The sequence below is a fragment of the Lissotriton helveticus genome, chromosome 4_1, assembly GCF_964261635.1.
Source record: "Lissotriton helveticus chromosome 4_1, aLisHel1.1, whole genome shotgun sequence".
Taxonomy (NCBI): Eukaryota; Metazoa; Chordata; class Amphibia; order Caudata; family Salamandridae; genus Lissotriton; species Lissotriton helveticus.
The window spans coordinates 1,099,971,677-1,099,998,748 of NC_136063.1; the positions used below are offsets into that span (position 1 = coordinate 1,099,971,677).

The 27,072-nt window shown below is 44.5% G+C and overlaps 1 protein-coding gene across 7 annotated transcripts in view; it reads right to left on the minus strand.

Moving 5' to 3' along the window:
* The window catches only part of MSANTD3 (Myb/SANT DNA binding domain containing 3), a 265,161-nt gene that overhangs the window by 13,783 nt on the left and 224,306 nt on the right, over positions 1-27,072 (minus strand). For 3 of the 7 annotated variants that reach the window (XM_078687695.1, XM_078687696.1, XM_078687698.1), the window contains 2 exons: positions 23,724-23,786; positions 20,395-20,613 (listed from right to left, as the gene is read on the minus strand). The exons of 2 other annotated variants lie outside the window; for them this stretch is intronic. In XM_078687695.1, the coding sequence (XP_078543821.1) occupies positions 20,395-20,613; positions 23,724-23,786 (282 nt within the window). The remainder of the gene's footprint in view (positions 1-20,394; positions 20,614-23,723; positions 23,787-27,072) is intronic. 2 more of the 7 variants (XM_078687699.1, XM_078687700.1) reach the window with 2 other exon arrangements.

Consider the following 27,072-nt stretch of genomic DNA (forward strand, 5'->3'; position numbering starts at 1 on the left):
GGGTATGAAGGAGAGTTGATGCAGACTCCCATTAATAAGGCAGGGAAAATATTGCTGTCTTCAAATCTGCAAACACAACATTATAAAACTATTTTCGATCTTTACCATACACCAGTGCGTATGATGAAGGGAGTGGGGATCATGATGGAAAATGTTTTAGGTGTAGCGCCGACAGAGCTGATGCTGTACATATCTTTGTTGACTGCACGGCAAGGACACAATTCGTACAACAAGTAGAGATGTTTTTGCCAGAGGTTACAGGTATTTTAATACCAATCACGAAGAAAATGATGTTATTAGGGGTATGGCATCACGTCTCAAGCGAACAGCCAATATATCAATTTAGATATATTACATCTATTGCTTTAGCAGTGGCGCAGTTATGCATAGCCTCATGCTGGCTTCAAAGAGAGGCTCCTATATTTGAGATGTGGAGGGCTAAATTCTACAATGTATTTAATATGGAGCATAGTTTAAATTCTTTAAAGTCACCCGGACGGCAAAAACTGGGGCTGCAGATTTGGGACTCTATGATACAATTTATGAATACATTATTTAATTTTGGGCCCATAATGATATTATGGTTGTAATATGTTTTGTTATTGTCTTTTGACCATGTTTGGCTTTTCCTTTCTATTGACTGCATTCCTACTGAAATACTTTGTACCTACTGACCATGAAATGTATGATGTGTGTCTGTGTCATGGATTGATCTAATACAAAAAAAAAAGGAAAGTCGAAAGCTGTCAAATGAAGCTGCTCAATCGCCACACAAGGAGGCGTCCTTGAACTTCTTCAGCACTCTGGGTAGAAGTGGTATAGGCTGAAAGGCGTATAGAAGACTGCAACCCCACTCGAACAAAATGCGTTGCAGAGCGAGTGCCGCCTTGGAAATTCCAACGCGCAGAACTGCTGACATTGCGTGTTCTCTTCAGTGGCGAAAACATCTAACCAAGGCTCTCCCCACCACTGAAAGAGACCTTGCACCACCTCTGAGTGAAGACACCATTCGTGATCCATCATGCACCGGCGGTTGAGTTTGTCCGCCCTGGTGTTCAGAGAACCTGCCAGGTGTAGCACCACCAGGGACATGCCCTGATGTTGCAGCCACTTCCAGAGACAAAGTGCCTCCTGACATTGGGTCCACTACCCCACCCTGCCCTGTTTGTTGCAGTCCCACATGGCAGTGGTGTTTGTCTGTGAACACCTGCACTACTCTTCCTTTGACAGAAGAAAGGAATGCCTTCAGTGCAAGACGGATTGCCCGAAGCTCCAGAAGGTTGATGTGGAGCCCAGATTCTGCCGGACACCAGAGGTCTCTGATCTCCGCCTCTCCCATGTAGCCGACCCACCCTGGAATTGATGCATCTGTCACCACTGTGAACTTCCGATGGAGAAGTGAGAAGGATCTGCCGTTGACCCAATCCTGGTTCATTAGCCACCACTGAAATTGGTGTGCAGTGCCCTCAGAGATATGGACGCAATCTGAAAGATTCCCCATATGCTGTGCCCACTGAAACCTCTGGTCCCACTGCAGAGCCTGCGTATGCCACCTCGCATAGGCCACCGGCAGGATGCAGGAGGTCATGAGGCCCAGTAGCTCCAGGGTCATTTTTATCGAAACCTAGGATAGAGGCTGAAAGATCGGAATAATAGCCCGAATATCCTGGACTTGCTGCTCGGGAGGATAAGCTCGCAACTGCGCCGTGTCCGGAACCGCTCCGATGAAAAGGAGCTAAGCAGTTGAGGGCCAGTGAGCTTTTCAGGATTGGGCTGGTAGGTACTGACATAGAGGGACTCATTTCCTACATTCTGACGTCCTGTCCTTCTAACACACAGTTCTGCGTTACCAGCAGACTCCGTGCAACACTACCCTCTCTGGGTGGTGGCACAAAGGCCCTTCTGCGACACTTGTGCAGTGACTTCTTTTTAACCAATCCACCTCACAGCCATTTGGCCCCTTTATATTATTGCAATCCTTTTAATACTGATATTGCTCCAATAACAGGTCTGAACAACAGACTGCATTGGCACCCTGAGTAATTCTTATAGGGCATTGAGAAATGGCCCAATGTTGGGGCCATTTGCATCCCTAATGAACAAGTTACTTACCTTAGGTAACAATGTATCTGGTAGAGGCACAGTCTAGCTGTAGATTCCTTAACTTAGAATATCCTTCAGGTGCCAGACTGCATCCAGAGATTTTTCAGCAGTACATCTGCGCGCCAGGGGACGGCGTCGCATGTCTCCGCCCTGATGTCGTCCACGGATATGACGTCAGTGGAGCCATATAAGTCCGTCCTTGTGCGCTGACGTCAGTTTCCTACTATGAAACCTTTCCGTGCCACAAATCAGAGCAATTACTAAAACTGTGAAAGTGTGGGAACACTGTGCCAAAAAAGATTCAAAATCTTTGAAACAACAATGACAATAGATAATAAAATGAGAAACATCAAAATGCATTGTAGGGAAAGACCGTCATACTGTAAAGAACTGAAGGGAGAGAGCAGAGTACTCCCCCCTTAGAAAGAGTCTAGCAGAAGTGAAGAACCATACCCTCCTATGAGGCAAAACAGCAATGGAAACGAATGTTATGGTAAACGAAAGGCAGTCTGCAACCACATGAATGCCATTGTAATGGACAACAAGACTAACAATATGAAGTTATGGCAATTGACAACATTTCTGCAACAACAGAGAATGTGCAACCATACGCACTAAATATGACCAACTGACTGTAGCATAATCAAATTGATGTCAAACTAATGGAGAAAAAGTAACAGGGGGGAGGGAGGGAAAAAGGACATGATCAAACTCCACACTGGAAAAGAACCAGGGTGTGACAGGGCGGATGGATAAAGAAGCCCACCACCGAATTGCAATAATGTGTGGAGAAGCAACAGGTAAAACAGAATAAGACATCCTGATCTGGGAAGGATGCGAAGAGACGAACACGCAGGAAGAGAGAGACCACAGGCAGAAAGACCAGTGAAAAGAACCCAACCTAATAAGGTCCTTGCAGAGCAGGGAGGATGGGTGGGCGGGCTTTAAGGAATCTGCAGCTAGACTGTGTCTCTACCAGATACATCGTTACAGAAGGTAAGTAACTTGTTCATCAGATAGAGACATCTAGCCCCAGATTCCTTAACTTAGGATATCAAAGCTACACCCCATTGGAGGAAATCCAATGGGGTGTAAACAGCAAGTGCAAGCATGGCTGACACTAGACCCATTAAGCCGTGGAAAAGGAGCATGAATAAAGTCGATAGTTTGTAGGAAATCAGGGGAACCGCTTTGGTAAATATGGTAAATAGGTTGCAAAATACTTCCTTGCCATGAATCATGGAACTGTTTGCGTCGAAATGAACTCAATATAAAGGGGGGGGGGGCAGAATCACTGCCCACAGTCAGGAACTGTCCTAAAGATGGTATTTGAGATGCCATTTGGGCCAGGCGGCCCATTTGACCTAATCCGTTTAAGTAGTGCTATGATTTCTTCTTTTTTCAGAGGCTTCATTATAGGGTGAGAGGTTGTGTCGGTTCTGCAGGCTGCCATGATCAAAAGTTGCCCTTATTCGTGGGCAATGCTTCTCTTTTTCCTCTCCAAGTTTCTCTGTAAATTTAGTATAGCAAGAGTGCCTATACTTAGGAGAAAGTGCCAATTGTATGCCATACCATTTGGAAATATAGTCCACCCAAGCTATTTCTGTGATGTTTGTAGTACTGGCCCTGTTACCATTATTGCAAGAGCATTGATTATTAACCAGCAAGCCTTACTATTATTTGACTTGCTGGCAGATAGCCGTTTCTTCCACCGCTCCTGATGGTAATTATTCTTAGCTTTCGTTAATGCTTACTTGTATAACTAAGTATTTTAACTGTGCTTTGAATAAATATTACATGGACAAATGTTTCTGGTGAAATGCAGCCTATGTCAATTTATTCAAACCCTTGTTTTGTTGGTACAGATTGGGTGTACACCACTTTTTTTAATAGAATTTCAAAGAGATTTAGCCTTTCTTGCATTTTTTAATGTGAATTTCAAGATTAAGGAATAACTTATAATGCTCTATCTATCCAGCATGGAGCTTTCAGTGGCGTCCGAAAAACAGCCAGTTCTAATTAATGTATTGGCTTGTTGCAATATCTCGTCCTGTTTGTTAGACTGCCAGACCAAACATTCTAATTTATAGGAAGAAGCCACATGATGAAGGTCATTGGATTTTTGCATACGACACAGCCAATTCCAGAGTTAGTTCTTATGGATTGTGGTTGCTTCCAAGTCTTGGCGTTATAACATAGATAATAGCAAGGGCTTGCAGGCGCTCTGAAATAATGACAATCAATGATAGAGCTGTGACTGGAATTTTATTTTGGGGATTTCTGTTGCATTTGTTAAGCATCAGTAGGTCAAATCGTTGAAGTTGTTCACAACAAATTTGTGCAATATTGTAATTGGACTTGCCAGATGTTTTTGTTGATATTGAGCTACTGGTATAGAGGCGGATATTGAAATCACCAGAGATTATTTGGTTTGCGTTAGGGTATTGAAAAACCATTGATTTAACAATTTTCCACAAAATTGCAAGTTGAGTTAGCTTGTTATTCCACCTTGTGCTCAGATAAATATTTAAAAGAAATATCAGAGATATGATTTGTAATTTTATACATTGCAACCATGTCAATTCAAAAGTATGTACTTGAACGTCAACGTTTAGTTCTGATGCTACTAATTTTGCGAACCCTCCTTTGGCTCGGCCTTTATGTGAAGAACGTGTGGCATTAATATTAAATTCATGATAGCTGCTGATAGGGTGCATTGCTCTCTCCATGTTCCTTCTAACATTCAGATTTCAAAACTTTGTAAGAATAATATTGCCTCTGGATCTTCCAGAAGCCCTGTGCAGCTGTGCACATTCCAAGAACAAATTCAGTTAGCAATTGTTGTTGATCAAAGTAAACTGGACATAATTTTTACTTGTGGCTGTTGGTTTAGACAGATCAGATGGAAGCCAAGTCCAATCCTCCATTAGAATTTTCCTCTTGGCAGTTAATTTACAAATGCACGATTCAGAGACTGAGTTTGTAATTGTAAAACATGACATTTTAGTCAGTTTGTAGAGCGGGCCGACAGCACCCCGCAAAAAAGAAGTAGGCTGTTTTGTAATAATGGGTGAGAGTGAAGACTGCCATTCGAGAAGGAGACTTAAAGGAAGAGAAGTAATCAGGATTGTTGGACAGTTAGAAGTAACATCTTTCTTAATTTCAATACCTCACTCTGCAAACTGCACTCCGCAGTCATACACTTTGTTTGCAATTTCTGTGGTTGATCATATGCAATGGGGATTTCACACGAGGTATTGGTAGGATCTTGTTAAAATTGAATGGCCTCGATATCTGTGGATGTAAAGCTGGATAAATACGAAATTGATGCTAATAATTTAAAAATAGCACTTAGGTTTGAGAAATGTCATTGAAACCTCTTGATTGGAATGAAGATACGCTTCATATAAGTTGTAAAAAGGTTGGATACTCTGGTACCTTCATGTGTCCTGTTTCCATGGTCCAAACCAGAACACAGGCCATTTGTCCTCGGACAACAAAGGTTTCTGTGCTGAGATGTAATAATCTGGGAATCCACCTGTTCTCCCCCCTAGTGATACTAGGCATTTGTTGATTGTTAGCTTTGTTTGAAGTAAAAGTGCAAAGATTTCCATTCTGTGAGTTCTCCAAACTTTTATTTTGTGGAAGCCATGGACATTTTCATTCGACTTTCAACATCTTTTATAGGGGGAGTGGAATATTTTTTTACCTTGTCTTCGATTGGACATTCAACTGCTTGTTGACTGGGTTGAGGTTAATTTCCACTTGCCGAATTGCTATCAGTCACTGAATGTCTTTCGCCGAATTACACAGATGGACATTAATCACGATTTCTTTTTTTTCCGCCGGAATTCTAATGCTCGTTGTTGGATAATCTTTTTGTCTAATTAGCGAAGCTTGAATTTTACCAGCACTTTGTCCAAGATGTAATTCCGAGAGATGGGGTTTCTACCATCTTTAGGTTGTGCATCATGGCTATTTTTTTGACTTAATCAACAAGGGAACTATCATTGGAAGATTTGGGACATTGTCCAATATAAGGGCACAAGTCCAAGTTAATAGTTGGTTATTTGTATAAGATTGCACTTTTACTACTAAATCACTCAATTTTAGCAATTTGGAATTGAATCCTGTTACAAAAAGAGGAAGAGTATTAAGCAGTTCCACCTGTATATTTAGTTTATCTGAGTGGAAGTTGAGGGCAGCTGTTATTGCATCCATGCCAATAAGCAAGTTGTTCCACAGACCCGAAGGGTCCTGACAAGGCTATTTAGGGAACTTCACAAAATCAGGGTTAATTGTATCATATAAGTTGCCATAAAAGAAGGATCAGCTAACTTTTTTTTAGTTGTTCTTAAAATCCCTATGATCAGCCGTGTGGTCAGCCATTAGAAAACTAGATTCAGTCAATTTTCAAAGGTAATTTTCAGTGGTGTTAGGGTCGGCTTTGAATCCGAATCTTTTAAACTTATAGATGGAACTGGACTAAAGGGGTCTATATCGGCTTTTTCCCTACTTAAGTCCAGGCAAGAAAGCTCCTGTATTGAGAGGATACTAGATATGCTACTATCTTTTGTTGGTGATTTTGTTACAGGCACTTGTTGATTTACTTTGGTCGAGGTTAGAGAGTTCTTTGACAGAGCTATTAGGGAGCTAGATTCTGGGTCAGAACAATGGATCTGAGCCTTTACAATAAGCTTATAAGGGCCTTTACTCAACTTTGCAGTACTAGATAAAGTTTGCGTATTTGCTGAAATGTCTGGTCTTTGCTTTTTTGCTGAGTTATCTAATACCATATCCTGGGAACATGAGGGCAGGTTCTTAGATGATTTGAATATTGCTTTCCCTGAGTGTTTAAAATAACCAACAATGGAAAATTGAATAATCAAGCACTCAGGAAAATCATCTTTGGTCACTTTCCCCGAGAGCAAATTCGCAGGGCAAGAGGATAAGGAGCCAGTGGGGGCCTTTAAAATGATTAGTGAGCTCATAATAGAGCTTGGTCACTCGTTCTTTGTCTTCTACCACTTTCTCAGTGGCTGTGGGGGTCCCACGAAAGCAACTGGACCTCATAATCTACGGTAGCCTAGATAGACCAGGGAGGCTTGCTGATGATAATGCCAGGGGAGAACTCAATGGACTTTCAGACAGCACCTGGACATGGCCAGACCGTCTCCACTTCCCCTTGGCTCAACCCTACTGCAGCAGTGCCTTAAAACTGCTGCCACACCACATTACTCAAAGTTATTCTGCAACAGCCAAATCTCTCTGAACCACAAAAGTCACTAAATTAATCTGTTTAAATCTCTGGTAGCTTGGCACAAAGCAGTCAGGCTTAACTTAGAGGCAATCTGTTAAGTATTTATGCATCACACAAACAGCAATAAAATGAAAATACAGCACATGAAAAACCCTTACCCAATATAGAAAAACAGAGTTGATTGTAAGAATTTAAAGGACCACAAAATTACAAAAAGTCAATCAGTAGAACTGGAGATATGAGTTTTAACCTGTTCCATGCGGAGGATGGCCCCCGGATAGCCCACGTGACGGTGGGCGTGTGTGGGGGAAGGCCGGGGACCGTCCAAACCCAACCCACTGATTAAAATGCCTGCACCGCGGCGGAATTCAAATTTTAGGTGGAAATAGCACCAAGAAGCAAAGTGGAACTCACGGTTATTTGGTGGCACTGGATCGGGGATAATCACAAGTTCAGGCTGACCGCGATAGAGTGTAGGTAAAATACACGGACTAGGTTAGTCATGTTGAAGAGTTACCATCTCAAAGTCCGAGCGAAGAATTCCATTCACGTTGGTATGGGTTGCAAGCAGGTTGCTGTCGGCACGCGGTGCAGAGTGAGCATTGCGGATGGTCGTTAATCTAGCGTGAAGAGCCGGTCGTTGTCACTGGAGCTTCGCACTGGCAATCATTGCAGGATATAGCTGTATAGAGCATGTTCCGCTGGCCGTTGGGGGCGGTTGATTCTCAGCTACGGGAAGTCACTTTGCAGTTGCAAGGAACCCAAAACTTCTGTATTTTCACCTTTTCTTCAGAAAGCGTTCACACTAATGCCCACCAAGGGTCTAGGGCCTGAGGGCAGCTCTTGGTGATCAGGACTCACTCCAGCAAAGGCTAGCATTGTGCTCAGGTAGGTCAAGTTGGCACTGGGCAGTTGACGGAGGTCTCTGGAAGCTTGCTGTATCTCTATAGCTCACAGCAGGCCAGCTTACTGACCCCCTGTTGTCTCTCCAGAAAGCCTGGTTTATAGGTAAGCAGGTCCACTCTTCTTTATTCAGTCAACAGGGCAGTCCCTTTTTCCTGAGACAGGTGGGCAGTACTTCTTCTGAATCTTCCACAGGTCCACGAGTGTTCTGATGATGGTTTCAGTATGTCCCATTTTTATACCTAGTGCCAGCCTTTGTGTGGGGGATTTCCCTGACCTACCCCCCACAATGGTTCTGTCAGTTCTTCCCCTTCTCCTGGTCCGGACACCAAACTGTCTAGGGTGACCAAGGCGAGGGCAGTCCTGGTGTCAAGTTCCTGGGTCCCATTTGTATAACTGGTGCCAGCCTTTGTGTGGGAGAATTCCATGACCTAACCCCAAAAATGACAGTCCTTCCCCTTTCCCTGATCCTAATGCCAAACTGGCTAGGAAGACCAGCCAAGGTTGGCCTAGTGTCAAGTTCCTGTGATTGCTGCAGGCAGGACCGTTTGAAATGTAATCAGTCCAGGACACAATTTGTACCTAGCAATCTTATCAAGAAGACCCTCTCTCATAGGCCTTCTTTGTTCCAATGTCTGAAAGCAATATATACAACACTACAGAAGAGCCATTTCCCATCACGTGACCCTGGACACAGGCAGAAAGATGTATTTGGTTAAGGCAGAAAGATGACAACTTGTGAAAGTGAAATTTTCAGACTTGTGACAGAAAATTCAAGTAGCAGATTTGAACTCTCCTGTGTAAGTAAATATTATTTTTGGCTCATTTAACTGGACTGCATAATGCAATTCGGGACACTATTGTCTTATATATGCTCTTTATAAAATACGCAGGTAATTTAACAGTGCGCCTCCGCCCCTCTCCCACAGGGCAGCAACCGATACTAGAGGTCATATCGACAACTTTCAGGTATATCGATACGCAACGTTGGATAGACTAGCCTGTCGTTTTCACGTTAATTGTCCTTTTACACTTATTGAGTATTAGTAAATAGATATATATCTATTGCCTGTTTACAGAATTCCATCATTTGGAAATTGCCAGATTCTTTCTTTTTTGTGTTCCAATTATAAGAATTGTCCATTCATCATACAGGTAATTTCATTTTAATCTGCTACCTATGCAACAGAGTCTGAATTAAATGAATCAGTCACTTCTATCGGCCATTTCTAGAAGTCATCCCTGGGGGCTAACCAATATCATTAGAGAGTCTCATGGCTTCCAGATACAATACTTATTGTTTAGGTATTCAGGTACACATAGTATATCATGTAGCTTTCTGTCCTACTTCTATTACAATCAGAATCCTAAGCTGGGGGGGCGAATAACATAATCAGAGACCTTGATTGCTTCCAGACATAGAATCTACTGTTTAGGCATTCAGACACACAAAGTACATCATGCCACTTTCTATCTACCTTTCCCGTTCACTTCATTCTATTTCTTTTCGCCTTTCTCCCTTTCTTCAGTACAATGGTTGCATCGCTGAATATGTGCTGTATATAGCTTGATTTTATTGTATACTTATGACACATACTGTATATATTGAGAATTCACTTGGTGAAGGTTTTCTGGTGCTATTTAGTTAAAGGCACAAATCCCTTTGGATTTTTGAGTAAGGATATTTTATAGATATTGTGACTAGTAGCAATTTTGTATGTTGTGTAACATAGTTTTGTAAATATTGACCTCATGTTTCAAACGAGGTAAATGTAAATAGATAATGGACCGACGCAATGCTTTGATTTGATTGGTATTCTTGATCATTTGTATTTTTGTCCAGGTTTCTGTTGGAAACGATAATCATGGCTTCCTGATGAAGGCTGTAGCCGAAAGGCGCGTAGGATTATATTGTTTAGCCATGACATTGTTGGGATTATATTGTTTAGCCATGACATTGTTGGTTATTGTATCTATTGCATAATTATGCACATTGACTATATGAAATCTACATAAGTCAATGTCTAAAGGAGAATATGACGTACAACATTTTTATTAAAGAACAAACATAACAATATATTCAAATATTGATTAATCTATCTTTTTTTACATTTATACTTACTGTTTCATTGCTGATTGCTAAGGTCCTCATTGATATTTTCTGTCCTAAATGTATTTATTCACACATAATTGAATTACCCCGGTTTAGTAGTCATAGTAGGGGGTACCCCTTTTTCTTCACACATAGAAAATTCAACTTTGCCATTGAAGAGGATTTAAAATGATAATCCATTTGAGTGTAAAAAGCCCCTCTCTATCTGGTCCCAAACTGCACTTATTAAGTATAATAAGGTAACCAAGGGAGTCTATGGGCAAAATGGCCTTACAGCAGGGAAAATTCCTTTAGGAGTTTTTCTCTGCCAGGACATGTAAAACAAACCCACATGGGGGCGTGGTCTCGCTGCAGATGAGGTGAGACGCATGCGTTGAGTGCTCCGACCGGCCGCCACCTTATATAGCTATTAAAGCGGTGTGGGGGCGAAGGCAACAAACCGGACTCACCTACCTGGTCAGTGGAGCAGGCGGGCACCTCCTGATGAGGAGGCATCTCGCTGGGATGCTCCGTTGAGATGTGGACGCCGGCCTTCACTTGCTGCGGCAATCGAGCTCCGGCGGACGCCACCATGTCCACATCAGGCCCTGAACTCTCTTTGCCGCTGGGGGCTGTCAGGGCCCCTGCTCATCGTCTTGGCCAGCTCGACATCGCCTTCAGACTCCGACCTGCGGAGCTGACGGCTGGGACACCAGGGGTGCTACCACTCAGCGGAGGGCCTCTGCGGCCCCGTGATCGGCATCCGCCATCTTGGGCCTTCCGGTCGCTGTCCGCAGCAACGGAGCGGCCAGTAATCCTCACGACTTCTTCACCTCCCAGTGGCGCCAGGTCCCTTGAAGGCTGGAGGGGGACCTGGGCGGCCCATGGCGTTTCTCGTAGGTGATCGGAGATCTTTTCCGCCTGCGAGGACCAACTGCTCATCGGCCTGGGTTTGGGGGCGTGGAGGAGGCCCCGCCTGACTTGTGGCGAGTCCTGATGGTGTATCCGAGGGCCCTGAAATCGGGGGGCCCGACCCTCGCTGGACTGTGTCAACACCTGCACCTGGCTGCCCACCGAACCTGGTGAGTTTGCTGCCCCCCTCACCCCCCGCCTGATACTCTCGAACGGTCCCAGCGCCCTCGTGGACTGGACGGGCTCACTGAGGGCCCGGGCCCCAGTGCGCTGCAAACCCGGCGGTGGGGCCCTGCTCTGTCCTTGGAGGTGCAGTCTGGCGGCTACTCCCGCCTGTGAGGGTGCACGCTGACTGCTCCTCCTGCTTGCCGGCATTATTTTTAGCGATCTTTGCTACCTGCCTCTTCTCTCGCTGGGCATTATCCTCCGGGTGCTGACGCTCCTAAGCTCTGCGGGGCGGGAGCGGCGATTTATTCACATCTCTGTACTTCCTGTCGTGGGGGTGTGCTGTGCCTCACCTGGTCCCTTGGTCTCCCGCCTACTTGCTGTGACGCTGGGCCCGATCCTTCCCGGCCTCCTGGTCTGGCCTTTGAAAGTGGCCATTTCAGAAGTACCGCCTCCCGCGGCTTTCTCACTGGGTGAGCACTGCCTTCCTACACCGGGGGTTCTGAGGCTGGCGGGGCCCCCCTGCGGGAGAAAAATTACCTGCCCGGTCCTCCCGCTCCGCCTAGTGGGGAGACGCCATTCTTGGCTCTGTGGCCTTTTGGTGCCGTCGCCAGAGGGGGAGTGGTGCCTGCCGGGGACGGCCTGTGAGAGCTGCGGCGCCAGGCAAAGAGGCCTATAGAGGTTACCACCTGTGTTCCTTCATCCTCGCTCGCCTCCTCATTTCCCCTCAGTACTCTGAATATCCTCCCATGCGAGCCTGCACCACGACGCCTTTGCCTCCTACGAGCGACATGTGAAGCTCCTTGACGCTATCTGCTCACCCCATTGACTGTTTGCCTTGCGTCTGGCGGCAGTGGACCCGGCAAAAGCCATGACTCGCACCAAGTCAGTAAATGACACGGACGGCTGTTCCGCCAAAGGATAATCCTGTTGCTGTGCTTTGGAACAAGCCTGCCTCTACTGGTCCTGGCGACATGTCATCATTGGCAGGAGGGACCTCTGAACTCGCCACTCAATCTTTTATTGCCGTTTTCATGCAGAATTGAAGACAGAAATTGGCTCGCTCCGCTCTGAAGTCCACTCTTGTGTCAGGGAACTTAGAAGGAGTAGTTTCTTACCTGTAACTCCAGTTCTGTAGTAGGGGTATCTCTGTTATAGTCATAATCTTGTGAATAGTCCCGCCCATGTGCGGGGACCCTGGAGCAATCGAAATTGTCTCTTAAGTTGTCTTCTTCTGCAGTCCTGCATAGACACTTAAGAGAAAATCAAAGACAAATAACGCAGCCTAAAACTACAAGGCTACATTGGCCAGCACTTCATCCTAGAGTGAAAAAGGATAGCCAAATAATGTCAAAATGTACACATTTTGCTTAGTTTCACACAGAGAAACTCCCCTTCACAAAAATCCTTTGAAATGATAGAGAGCAAGAGTTGGACAGACAAGCCCCCATAGGCTGCCATTATATGTCTGGAATAGGGGTACCGTGCCTTTAAGGAACTCTCCAGAGACCCTCTGTATTCCAGGATACACAGCCAAAGGCCTTTTACTTTCAGTTCTTTTTTCCGGCTCCTGCTAGCAGGACCCTGGACCATTGAGCTCTACCTTTTTGGGTATTACTTCAATTTATGGCACTTTTCCAGTGTTTTGAGTGTTTCGATTGCTCCGGGGTCCCGCATATGGGCGGGACTATTCACAAGATTATGACTATAAACAGAGATCCCCTATTACAGAAAGGAGGTTACAGTGATTGGCGAAAGGGTGGATGATCTTGAGAAAACGATGGATGCCCGCACAGAAGATCAAGAACAGCTGTGGCAACGCTTGGCCACCCTAGAAGAGAAGCATATTAAACGCCAACTCAAACAAGAGGATTTGGGAAATCGGGGACGCCGTAACAACTTACGCCTCCGCTGAGACCGCATTGGAGCCAAAGGAACGGACATTTGTCATTGACCTGATCCAAGACATACGAGGTGATGAAGATCTCTCCCCCCCAGCACTTGATTGTGCTGACATATTCTCGCCGAAAAAGAGGCAATCCTTAAAGCAGCACGCTCCAAATAAGAGCGTAAATGCAATGGTACCACAATCCAGCCTTTCCTGGACCTTGCCCCTACCACGCTACAGCGACGCCAGGACTTCAAGCCCTTCACAGACAAGTTGCGTAGCCAGGGTATCCAAACCAATGGGGCCACCGTTCACTCTCATTTTCAACTGGGAGTCCGAAGGCCGGGTGCTGCGATCCTTCCATGAGGCAGCGTAATTGCTCCATCTCTCCCTCACACCACCGCCTAGCCCTACCAAGTTGCCTCCCTTGAAATGGGAACCAGCGAAATCGCAATGGACACAGATACGACGCCCCCGCCTTTTTGTCTCGCCCCGATGACCAAGCCTCCTCGCAAGCCCGATACGACATCATACAGCACATCCGCTCGATGCAGGAGGGGTGTTGCATTTCCAGTTCTCGCCCCACAACGCCTTAACGTGATGTTGCCCGTTTTTAGTCGCAATACCTCCTCTCGACATCGCCAATGGACTCTCACAATAGCTGAGAGGGCATCATGCCCGCTCCTATGAACTTTCCCCCCACCTTGCAAGCGTCATGGTGGCAGCCTCGGAGCGCTCCCCAGAGCTAAATCCTTGTCAGGAGCTCCGCCCCCCTGCCTGCTCCTTGGAGAGTGACTTCTCCGGGATGGCTTGCGCTGCTGAGCCTTGCCTACCCACTGTATGGAACAGGACTCTGCAGCCCTGGCGGCCGACAATGGTTCGGTTTTTTGTTTCTTTGCTCTACTCTTTTTATCTTTCTTCCCTTTCTCTTCTTTCTCACTATAGGGAGGGTGGCACTTTTTAACACAGGACTACTCTACCATGCACTAGGAAGGCCGGCCCTATTCTCTCCTTCCCCAAATCTCAAGATGTTCTTCCTGCTGCTGTTTACGCTTGACCTCACCCCTGGCTAGTCATGACTACCACTCCCTGCTTGAAATTCCTGTCCCTTAATGTGAAGGGGCTTAACTCCCCCCAATAAGTGGCGCAGATTTGGCGCTACCTCTTGCACCTCAACCCTGATGTAATTTTCCTCCAGGAGACCCACCTGGTCAAAGCAGATGTAGCCCGCATGGCTCACCCTCGATACCCGCTCCAAATCTGGGCGTCATCCCCCTCTAAAACTGCGGGAGTGGCAATAATATGTAGGGCTGGCATTCAGCAGGGGGACTCCAAAGTAACTCGCAGCCCCGATGGCAAGTTTCTTAAAGTGGCGGTCAGAATTGGTAGAGAACCATCACTCTCTAACATTTACGCTCCCAATCATGTGCAGGAACTCTATCTTCGGGAGACATTACGGGAACGAGTGTCATGCACGGATTCTTCTCTCATTATAGGGGGTGATTTTAACATGGTGTGGGACGCCAGCATGGATCGTAGTGACTGCTCCTTTCATGGGGCGGGGGCCATGTCTTCTGCTTTGAAACGACAACTGACAGACTTAGGCTTAATAGATGCTTGGCGCTATCACTCTCCCGATACACGCGATTATTCATATTTTTCCCATGTTCATCGCTCCTATTCGCGCATTGACTATTTCTATATCTCACACTCCCTGAATGGTGGCAGGCTCTCAGCCTCTATGTCAGACATCTCGATCTCTGACCATGCACATGTAGAACTTATTTTGAAAGATCTGTCCACCCATGCTGGCCGCCCACCGCGTGGGCGGCTCCCTCCTCACGTCCTCCGGTTGATGTTGCAGAACTTCAAACCGCCATTGGCTCTTACTTTGATGTGAACGACCTACCTGAGACCCTTTTCCCCATGGTATGGGATGCCTTTAAGGCCACCACTCGCGGATATATTAAGTCCATAGCAATCGCTGGGGCGCGAGAGTCCTGACTCCTCGAAAATACTCTTTCACGAGATATAAAGGCGCTGGAGAAGCTTGATCAGGAACAATCGTGGGTTATTCATAAACGACGTCTAGCAATGCTTAGAGGTCAACTTCATGCACACTGCAGCAATAAGGCAGAAGAAGCTCTCCTGGCCCTGAAGCAGCGTTACTTTGAAGGATGGGGCAAGTTGGGCACCGTTCTCGCCTGGAAATTGCGGACACGAGCCGCCAAAGCTCATATAACCAATGTTAAATGCACTGATGGTACTCGTGCCACCACTGAGGCAGCCAAACTTAAAGCTTTCCATATATACTACTCACCCCTATATGTTAAAGAGACGGCCCCCTCGGATCGGATCCAGGCAGTCCTAGATAACTGCACCTGGTCCCCGATAAACCATTATCATACACAGCTGCTCGAAGAACCGCTATCTCAGGATGAGCTCATTGGCGCTCTTAAAGATCTTCCTCTTGGTAAGTCTCCGGGACTGGACGGGTTGCCACTTTCTTTTTACTGCATCTTTCTCCCACTGCTCCAGCCCTATCTTCTCCTGCTTTTAAATTCCTTCACGGACAAGGCAGGCCCATCCTCGTCCATGGGGTTGGGCGAAATCGCTCTAATTCCCAAACCGGACAAAGACCCTACACTCTGCTCCTCCTTCCGCCCCATTAAACTTCTTAACACAGACCTTAAAATCTACACTAAAATTGTAGCCAACCGTCTTGACCCGCATCTCCCAGGCCTTATAGACCCCGAGCAGGTCGGCTTTATTCATTATCGTCAGGGGGCGGACAATGTGAGACTAATCACTCATCTTGTTGGGAAGGCCCATCACTGGAATATACCCGCTTGCTTACTGTCACTCGATGCAGAGAAAGCATTTGATCGGGTGGATTGGACCTTTTTCTGGGCGGTCTTATGCAACATAAAGCCCCCTGATGATAGCCCGCATCATTGCTCCCTACCTTTCTCCAACGACCCGGGTCCGGGTCAATGGTCAACTTATTAGTCCCATTTCAATATATAGAGGCACGTGTCAGGGATGTCCCCTATCTACCCTCCTGTTCGCCCTCGTAGTGGAACCCTTCGCCATTATGATTCGTCAAGAATCCGACATCCATGGCATCCCCCTAAGAGGCTGGCAACATAAAGTAACCCTGCTTGCCGACGACCTTCTCCTCACGTTGACTCACCCGCACCCGTACCTGCCCCCCTCTTCAATCTCCTGTGTATATTCAAACAGGCATCGGGCCTTAAGATCAATCATGACAAATCCTGGGCCCTGAATCTCACTATTCCGGTAGAGGAACTCCCAACGCTACAGATGCTTGTCCCCTTTAAATGGGCCCCTCATTCCATTAGAAACCTTGGGCTTATCTTAACCCCTACCCTTGCCACTTGGTCACAAACTAACTGGCAGGAATGTAAACGGAATGTGCTAGAGGATTTGAGGACCTGGAAGCATCACTCACTTTCATGGTTGGGACACCTGCATGCAATTAAAATGTCCATACTGCCAAAGATTCTGTATTTATTCCAATCGCTACCGACTCCTAGTCCACAACATCAGATTCAAAGCCTGCAAAGAGAGATCACCAGGTTTCATCGGGAGAGGGGGGGGGGGGTCTTCGACCGCGGTTTTCAATTAAAATTCTAATGCTGCCCCGGGAGAGGTGGTCCGGCCTGCCCCACCTTGGTAGAATATTACTGGGCCTCACATCTCCGTTCATCTCAGAATGGACGGCACGGGTAAGTGAGAAGGTGTGGTTCCACATGGACAGGGCGGTAACTGGACGCTATATATAGGATCTACCATGGCAGCCCCGGACCTCACGGTCCCGCTGCGCGTGTATAGCTCTCCCCACCAAGACTGTCCTTGACATCTGTGATAAGGTAGCTGTATTCAAAAGCCTTACCTCCTTTCTGTCCCCCCACACCCCTATTACTGGCATTTCCCACTTTCCACCTGCACGACACTATCCTACATTCTCTGAATGGCTAGATGGTGGGTGTCGAACAATTAGGGATCTCTTCGCGGGAGACACTTTCAAATCTTTTGAACACTGCAAACAGGAGTTCAACCTTTTGGAGGGGGCTCGGTTATAATATCTGCAACTCGGGCACTGGATACACACCACATCTCTGTCACAAGCAGCCACACGTGCTTTCACTCCTTTGGAGCGGCTGATTCGCTCTTTTGATAACTCCCAGGGTCACAGATCTCGTACGTACCACGTTCTTCAGCACCCCCGTGGATTGTTACACACCCCTATCAAACCAGATGGCAATCCAACTTGTCTGTAGACATTACACCTGCGCAGTGGGATCGCCTCTGGCGCGATATCCCGAAAGTCTATCGATGCATTTCCCAGCGGGAAACCGCGTACAAAGTTATGACCCAATGGTACTACACCCCTCACAGATTACATAAAATGTTCCCTGAATCTTCTCCTCTTTGCTGGCGATGTTCTAACTCCCTCAGAAACTTTCTTCATGTTTGGTGGACCTGCTCGCTTCTGGCCACATACTGGAAATAGATCCTTAGCCACATCAAATCGGTTCTTGGTTTCACCCTGCCTGAAACTCCAGCCACTGTCCTATTGGGTATCAAGCCAAACAATTTGTGCACTGAGAAGTAGCGATTGGTATATCTGCCTGCATATGCTGGAGGTGGCTAAACAACTCCTAGCCCTATACTGGAAAAAAGCTGAGACCCCCCCCTGTCACTATCTGGTTCACTCGCTTACGGCATACCATGGTGATGGAGCTGCTTACAGAGCACCTACAGTCCCGAGATGCCCATTTCACCAAACTCTGGCAGCCGTTAATCATTCATTTTTGCAAGCTAGAACATGCTTGTCTTCAACCCCCAAAACTCTGGGCCTTACGCCTTTTTGAAGACGCCGTATACCCTCCCAAACCAGACACATCCCTCTGGCAACAACAAAAATACCCAGCGCACTGCTATCTCATTATCCACTTGCTTGGAGCCCCTTTTCCTGGCCTTCCTAGTCACGCTCTTTGTAGAACTTGCATATTATACTCTACCCTCCCCTTCACTTCTTAACCTCTTCTTTGCTCCTCTTTCTTGACTATTCTGTCTCTCCACTTTCCTCTCCCAAGAACATAGGGGGCTCTCTTCCTCGTTGTTCTTCTCTGGTCTACTCTTTTGTTCATCTCTCTACGTTTGAGTTCACTTGGCCTTCTCATTGGAGGGAGCTCTAAATTGATGCCCACCACATATGACGACCATGCTACGCGGCCAGCCCTGTATGGGTTGTAGGCGACTTGCTGTGTAACCCAATGTACATGCATAGTTTCTTATTGTTCCATCTATGCATTCCGACTCCTGGTTCCATCACGCGGCCGGCCCGTCAAAGGGTTGTAGGCGACTTGCTGTGTGCATGATGAGTCTTCTTCTTCTCAATAATAATAAAAAAGATTTCAACCAAATCAAACCCACATGCTCAGCTTTTTAAACACCATGCACCCTGCATTATAAGCCTTTACGGCTTACCTAATAAGAGACTTATACGCATTAAGAAAGGAAGGGTTATGCCTAGAAAAAGGTTTATTTCGCTAGGTCAAAATGCTAGTTTGAAACTGCAATAAAAGTTGCAGTTGCAGGCCTCGGGCATGTTTTAAAAGGCTAGTTTAGTGGGAGGAACAAGGAATGCTACTACCCACTAGTAGTATTTAATTTACAGGCCCTGGGTACATGTATTACCATATACTTGGGGCTTAAAAGTAAATAAATATGCCAATTAAGTGTGGGCCAATGTTATGTTTTCGGGGGAGGACACAAGCACTTTATCACTGGTTAACAAGGAAAAAGTGCACAGAGTCCTAAAAGCCAACGGAAACGGTTCAGCAAAGGAAGGCAGAGACAGGCAAACATGAATTGTGATCCTGCAGAGCGGACCAGGTTCATCCCCTCCTAATCCAGATCCCTGGCTCTTATCAGAATGGCAAAAAATATGCTACCAGCAACTATTACAAAGTGTACTCATCCACCATATCAGCTAGAAAACAAGTAGCGTTACTTGCGATCACAACAACTGTCTTAAAGGACTCAAGAGTATCCTGGTTGTCTGTTCAACCGCAACTCATTTAACTGACAGTTAACTCATTCCTTTGACTACAGTGAGCCTCTAATCCATGAACACCACTGTTGCTTAATTCAAAATAACAATCCCACATTGCACTACGAGGATTACTACCAAATAGATCCCTCACAGCTTGGGCAACCTGACCTTCCCCAAATTACCCCTGCAAACCACACATTTATGTGAGTTGGGGTCGCAGGAAATTCTGTCAGAAGCATCCAACTACTGATCACATTGAATGTGGCTGGAATTGTTTCCTGGGTCCTGTAGGTCCGATCAAGCAGCCAGGATGCCAACACTCTGGCTTACATCAGCCCTACGACTTACTAGCATGGACCCCCTCATACGCTTTCCAGACAATCACTTTTTGAATACAGTAGAAAGTTACTTCTGGATTTGAAAAATTACCCCTGGCCTCTTTACCATTTAGCTGCAATCAGACAGCAGTGCCTGCCACACACTGTCCAAAAGGCCTGCATGTTCAAAGGCTGGCAGACTGAGCCACGCCAAGAGATGGCTGCTGCCCCCTTATGGCTGACCAGAAAATTCCCAGAGGCTTCAACAGACTCAGAGGCACAAAGGATCTTGTTTAGAGAGAAATATAAGCCCAAATGTATAGCCTACATCTTTTGGCGCTTTGTGCCACACAGGCTTCTTGCAGCTGAATCTCTGGCCAAGTAAACAGAAACCCAGCGTTTGATTGTGTTAAATCGGCTTTTGACAATATGCATTATCAAATATGTACTAAAATTAGCTTCAGATAAATATACTACACTTGATGGTTTGTCTACTTGAAGACTGCTTATGGAGGAGAAAAGATCTGGACTCTGATAACAACATGTCAAAGAAAAGTGATTATCACCTTATCTACCCACCTTATGATCTAATTATAGAAAGAATAAGAAAAAAAAACACAGTTCTATGTCTGCTTTTAAATGGCTTGTTTTTTCCTGGAAGTGGCTTACCTACAAACACCCTCCTCCCTCCCCGAACGGTTCTCCGTTTGTTTTCCACTAATACGAGCTGTCTAATCGGGGTACCTTGCTTTATAGCGCGTAGAGGGACGTTTCCTGGACATAATGCATTTGATGCAGGCGTCTTCCTACATGTTTTGGATTGAACCTTTCCTTGTTCATCAATTAATAGCTCTAGATCCAAGATATTAAGTCTCTTGCCATCAAGATCTGAAGTAAAAACAAAAACAAATTCAGTTTGTTAGATGAGCTATTCACCCAACTAAGCTCCAAGGTGAGAAAAACCTCAAAACTATTTATTAGAGGTTGTTCATCAGTTTTACGAGAGTATAACGTTTTGTCATAATTTATGTGCATATTTAAAGGAAAACTGCGACCCTTTATAAAGTGACATTCAGTGTATTGCTTTCAACAAAACGGTGGTCACCTAACATTCAAGCTTATATATACATAAACAAGCATTTTCTATATAAAGGCATGGTTATTTAGTAGTATAAGCATAGAAGAGGATTTACATTTTCTAATTGTGAATGCCATGTATTCTACATTTTACTAAAGGAACAAAAATGTGTGTAGATTTTTGTGACTTTTACCTTTACTTTGGCAGTGGGCTGTACCTACCTCAATATGGGCCTTGCTGAAGTTTCCTTGTTGGGAATGGTTGCATACTTACCGCACTGCCTATGTCTATTGAAATGTGTTGCCTAGTGCATGTGCTGTGTTTTATTACAGTTCTCATTTGTCTATTTTGCGACAAGATATAGCCTAGGTCCTACCAGCTTGTGTGACACTGTGGGCTTTTGTCTGCGGCAGGGCCGTGATGCAGGGTGGGGGAAGCCCTTCAGGGGCCCCGTAAGCCATCAGGGGGCCCGCATTCAGCCTAAGGCCAATGACTATATGTGGGATATAGGCGAATCAGGGATGCTGTTCACATTCTGAGGGAAAGGGGGTGGGAGCTTTATTTTGTATTACATCACTGGTCTGCGGATTTCTATATCTGATAGAATCTCACATGTTATGTCATTAAACACGTGCAATCAGGTTTCCAATGACCCATTGACATTTTGATTCCTTGTCAAAAGGACGTCACAAGTGCAAATTCGGGACAGAAGGATAAATATTAGAAAAAAATGACGTCAGCTCCATGATGATATTAGCGAGTTCTGACTTGCAACACGATTATTACGATCTGGGATCGCTTATAAGTTTTAGCAGGAAAGTACATAAAATGTACAACAAATTTACCGATAGGGTTTTGCAAACATACCTCTCCTGAATGGGTTCTCTTCATGAATGGCAATGTTCACTGATCAATCAGGGTTTAGGAACTAACCTTTGAACATGACTATTTACAGGACCAAGGGCATGCACTAGCCACTCATTTACTTATTGTTTCAGCACCACTTAATTTGATAAAAGGAATGAGTCATTTTAAAATAGCTATTTTTTTTTTTTTTTACAGGTCTATGATATGGAACAAGATTAACTGGTATATGACTGAGTATGATGCCCAGAGATTTAAGTCCTTCAATTAATCGAGAAGCACAAGACCTGGAAATGTATAAAGACACTACATAGAATGTTACTACTGCATCCTGAGCAAGAGTCAGCTAGTACTACTCTTGTACGGAAAATAAAAGGAATAGAAACTAATGAAGGACTAGTGAAAAGACTACTGAGTTTAAGGATTCATTCTACGGCTAGAACAAGGATGTTTCCAAGAAGATGAAAATATTTTTGGGACGCTAAGAGAACAGGAGCACTCATGAAAGGCAGTCCTATGCGGTCTCCCATGGCGCAAGTCAAAAGGATGGTTTGTGATGGTGAACATAGGGGGTTTCTTTGAATGTCTTCCTTTTGGTCACCTTTGGAGAAAAAGATGTGCACACATACAATTTGGGAAATAAAACAATGGGTTTATTATGAAAAATACCCCCCCCCCCCTTAATGTTAATGGCGCACTCAACTAACTGCAAGTGTCTACTCAAAATCGGAAAAGGCAACTATTTCAAAACAAAGAGGAATTGACAGTGTTGAATAAGTTCCAGTCAACAGGACTAGGGAACTTCACATCCCTAATTTTCTACCGCAATGGTTAATCCATTCAGTTAGCGACCAGCCCAACATTGCAGTTAATGGCCATGGAAAGCACGCTTGTCTTCTGCACCAGTCCACTTACTGTGAAAGCTTAATAAAGCACAATGTTTTTTGTAAATACCTTCGACTCTATGAAGCTGCCCACAGTGGCTACGCCTATGCTGATTACGGATGGAATTTACAGCCTCTCAAATTGAAAATGACATCTTTGCATAGTTCCACAAATTGTGCCTCTCTTTTAAAGAACGAATATTTAACTGAAGGGATTACTGCACAAGGATAACATATCCTAAAGGGAGGACACCATTTAAATGTATATGCTCACAGTAATGCAAAAATACGCATTGCTATCTACATGAATATAAGAGTTAGAATGCGAGATAAAGTTAGTCTCTTAGGCAACATTGTTACTTGTGTTCTACGTAACCTTCAGTTTATTAATTTGTAATGAGCTACATCCCATGTCAGAGCCGTTATTTGATATTTAACTTTCTTGTCGCGGTCATGCTGGAACTTCAGCAACACTCCTTTTTGAGTGTCCAATTCCTTTACTGGTATCTAACCGCACATTCTAAAGGACATGAGTGTTCAATCAAGTGTTTACGTAGTTACTAGCCTATAGTTCTTGCCCTGACTTCTAGTGAGAAGAAAAAGAAATAATAGCAATAGTTCACAAACGGGACAAAATCGAAATATCTCCATTCCTAGGAATCAATTAAGTGGTTTAAGAAAGATCATACATAATTTTGAAATGAACAAAGCTTTAGGGTTAAGCATTGCCAGTAAAATTACCGATTATATGGTACAAGGCACCTTACATGCTTTCTACATTCTCAAGCCCAAACATTTCTCCAGCACATTAGTTCCATTAAGTAAGCAAGGCTGGCCAGCTCTTTTGATCCTTGCGATCACAGATAATTTCTAAATCTAGGCATTTTAGGGCTAAGGATATTCAAATTCTACAAACACGAGTTCAAGTGTGCCACTGCAATGACTCTGTCCACATGCTTCAGATAACTCCCCATCCATGTGCTTACCAAAACCTAATATTTTGTTAATCTTTTCAGTGCTGCTAAACTTATTTACATTTATTTAATCTGTCCCGCTTTCCAATGGATCAGACAGGATTCTTTCAAATTGGATGTAAGGGTGGATCCACCCAAAGTTAACAAGAGGCTACTTTAAGGAGAACCATGTCTTGCAACAAATAAGTTTAGTATTACCTGATTTCCCATGTATCACATGCCACTTTCTGCTTGAATTTGCCGCCGAGACCCTCCAAGAAGCTAGGTGTAAACAAATAATAATTGAATTAAGTGCCAAAACCTGAACTTTGTATGGTACACACCAAAAGGTATGCTTCACATGGCACTACTGCTAAAGAAAATGGCAATTGTAATGGTCCTCAATCACTGCATCACTGGCAACACTTAAAAACAAATATTTGAACAATGAAATAACTTTAGTCAGATTCCCCCAAAAATGTGTTCTCCAATAACCATCTATGCCTTCTTAAAAGGCGAATAGTGTGCAATATTTACTGGTAATATGGGAAACGATAAAAGAATGACCAGGACTTAAATGGTCTTATCCTTCTTTTAGTATCTCAGATGGATATTGAAATAAATTAGTCACTTCAGATTGGAACATTTCCAAAAACATGTTTAAGTAGTAGATTATTTTTTTCTAAGAAGGTGACCACGAGAACCGGATGAAGCTTAAAAAACAAATATAACAGACAATATTACGTAATTTTTTGCCTTGAGCTTTTTTCAAAATGCCAATAAGCTCAAGCATAGTAAATATTTCAGCCAACCAAAGAAATATTGACCTTGAATCTTAATTCATATTTATGTGGCAAGTGATTTCTCTTAACTGCAAGCGGTCATGACAACATATGTAAAAGTATCGGCTGTAAATGTAATCAGTACTTGGCCTCATTCCTGATCTGGTACCCTTTCGAAATATCACAATTCGGCCACATAACTTGGCCAAAGTTTTTGTTTTGCTTCGTGGCACGATTTATCTTCATAAGTTTTAATTGTCCATCCTCTATTTTAAAAAATGTCATTCATTGCTCTCTTCCGAGCGATCCCTAAAAGACTTTAGTCTATACCAGTTTTCAATGTCATTTCTTGACATTCTGTTGGTGCCCGGCTCAAATTGCCATCAACACACATGAATTTATTTCTGTCTTTTCGCATAAATTCATAGCCTATCATTTGCTCTGAACGGATGCTACAGCCGTTTTGTGGCACTCCTGCAAACAAACCAAATCAGCTGGTTCACCTTTTAGGTAAACTTTATCACTCATCCTTGGTTTAAAATACATCCTCAAGCCTCACTTCATGAGTCATTGTCCTTGCCGCTTTTGCCAATCTTTGGCTTTAGTACAACCTACTTAAAAAACATTAAAATGTTTAACACTACAACAAAATCACAAGTGGGGTAAAACAAACATTTCTCACAAGATATTGCTAAAGTGAGAAAGAAAACAGGACTGCACCTTTTAGCTAGTCTTTAACATTTCAATGCTAATGCAGAACTATCGTTATGTTCGAGACCCCACAGCACATTTTGTAAACTTTTTTTTGTTTAATGACAAACTTTATTGATACTTTCAATAACAGCAAAGGAGGCAATAGAATCGTAGTGGCAGCTATTATACTACGTTGTAGGTAGAACGCCTGAAAGCATTAGGTGTTTGTCAGAATGGCAGCAACGCATCCTGCCAGTAATCGTAACAATAACAAGATACATATGGGCAAAGAGCGGCTACACATAGGCCACGTAACAGACAGGCCAAAGTAGGCCTGCCAGGAGTCAATAATAGGTCAAATTTCCTGGAAAAATGCCAGGCGCCGAAACTTAGGGATCTTAAAATCATATACTTGTCAATGCGCTCCTGAGCCATTCATCCACAGAGGAACTGTCTTTATATAGTCAATGCTTGCTATGTTTCTTTGGACTGGCAAGAAATTCAGATTAATCCGTGCTTTCATAAAGTGTGCAGAGTCAAGGTTCTCCGCCAGGCCGAAAACTGTGATATTTACAGTACTTAGGAAAACATCTTAGCAACCCTGCAACAAAAAGCCTGGAGGACTACACATCACAGAAACGATTGGAGAAAATAGAGGTTTATGGACATAGTAGACAATTCGGGAATGAGTTTTGTTTCACGATTGACAACCTAACTCACTTGCAGTATGCAGCGTTTTAAAATGATTTACATTGACATGCTGTGGGGGATAGGCTAAATTCAGAGAGATCATCCCCCATGTGGTTGATAATTACTGAAGGTGTGTCTCAGCTAAAGGGCTCTATAGACTTGCACACTCGGGAGCTGGTAATCGTATTGCAATTGGGCAACAGATCTGATGACCCCACGAGAGACCAGGTAACTCACCCTAGATACCCTAATAGGTCCTAACTGGAGAAGCCCTTGAGTCCAGGGGCCTAATAAACAAGTTACTTACCTTCAGTAACGTCTTATCTGGTAAAGACAGTCTAGCCGCAGAATCCTTACCTTAGAATACTCCCCAGGTGCCAGACGGGATCCGGATACTTTTCAGCAGTATACACTGCGCGTCAGTAGAGGGCGTCATGCGACTCCGTACCGACGGCATCCATGTATGCGACACATGCTGACGTCAGTTTCTTCTGTGACTATTTACCGCATCAAAATGCAGAGTCAACATAGAAACTGGCTGAGGAAACAGTGTGTCATAAAAAATAAATCTCTCTTAAATTAACAATTACGAAGTTGGGTAGGTTGGTAAGGAATCTGAAGCTAGTCTATGTCTCTACCAGATAAGGCGTTATGGAAGGTAAGTAACTTGTTCATCTGATCGAGACGTCTAGCCGTAGATTCTGTACGTTAGAATAGATACCCCAGCAATACCATTCATGGAGGAGGGTCTGAAAACAGATCGTCCTAAAAATCCCTGAATAGAACTAGCCGATCTACAATAAGACAGACAAGACCGGACGTTCTTAGGAAGTTAGGTGAGCAAGAGAATACACTTCACCCTAAGAACTGTGGCAAGAACCACAGGCAAGCAAAGTCAAAGATGGTGAAAAGCATGGTAATAGTGTTACAGAAAAGTGTTGTAGAAAATATTCAATAGAAATACAATACTTGGTCGCTCCCAAGGTGGCATCTGACCCTTGGTTGGCCGATACTTAGGAACCCAGAGGCAACAGCCAATGTCACTCAGCTATAGGGCCTAGACCTAGAAAACCATTATATCAGTCAAACAAACTCACAAAACATGGAGAAAATGGGCCCAGGAACTGAACCCATGGGCAGCAGAGGCTCGGGGGCCAGAGGCAATAGCGAATGCATTAGAGGCAAACCTGTCCTGAGAGAGACTGAGAAAGGAACCTTTCAATAGATCCACAGTGGAGGTGCATGGATTAATGCAACCACAAAAGAATCGTGAAGACAAGAAAGAACAAGCATTGACAAACGCTTGTGTTAAGAAAAATGTCCCAGAGACAGAACAACACTGATGGGATCATTCAATGCATAGAACCCATAGAGGTGGAAAGAAGAACTAGTGCATACAGAGC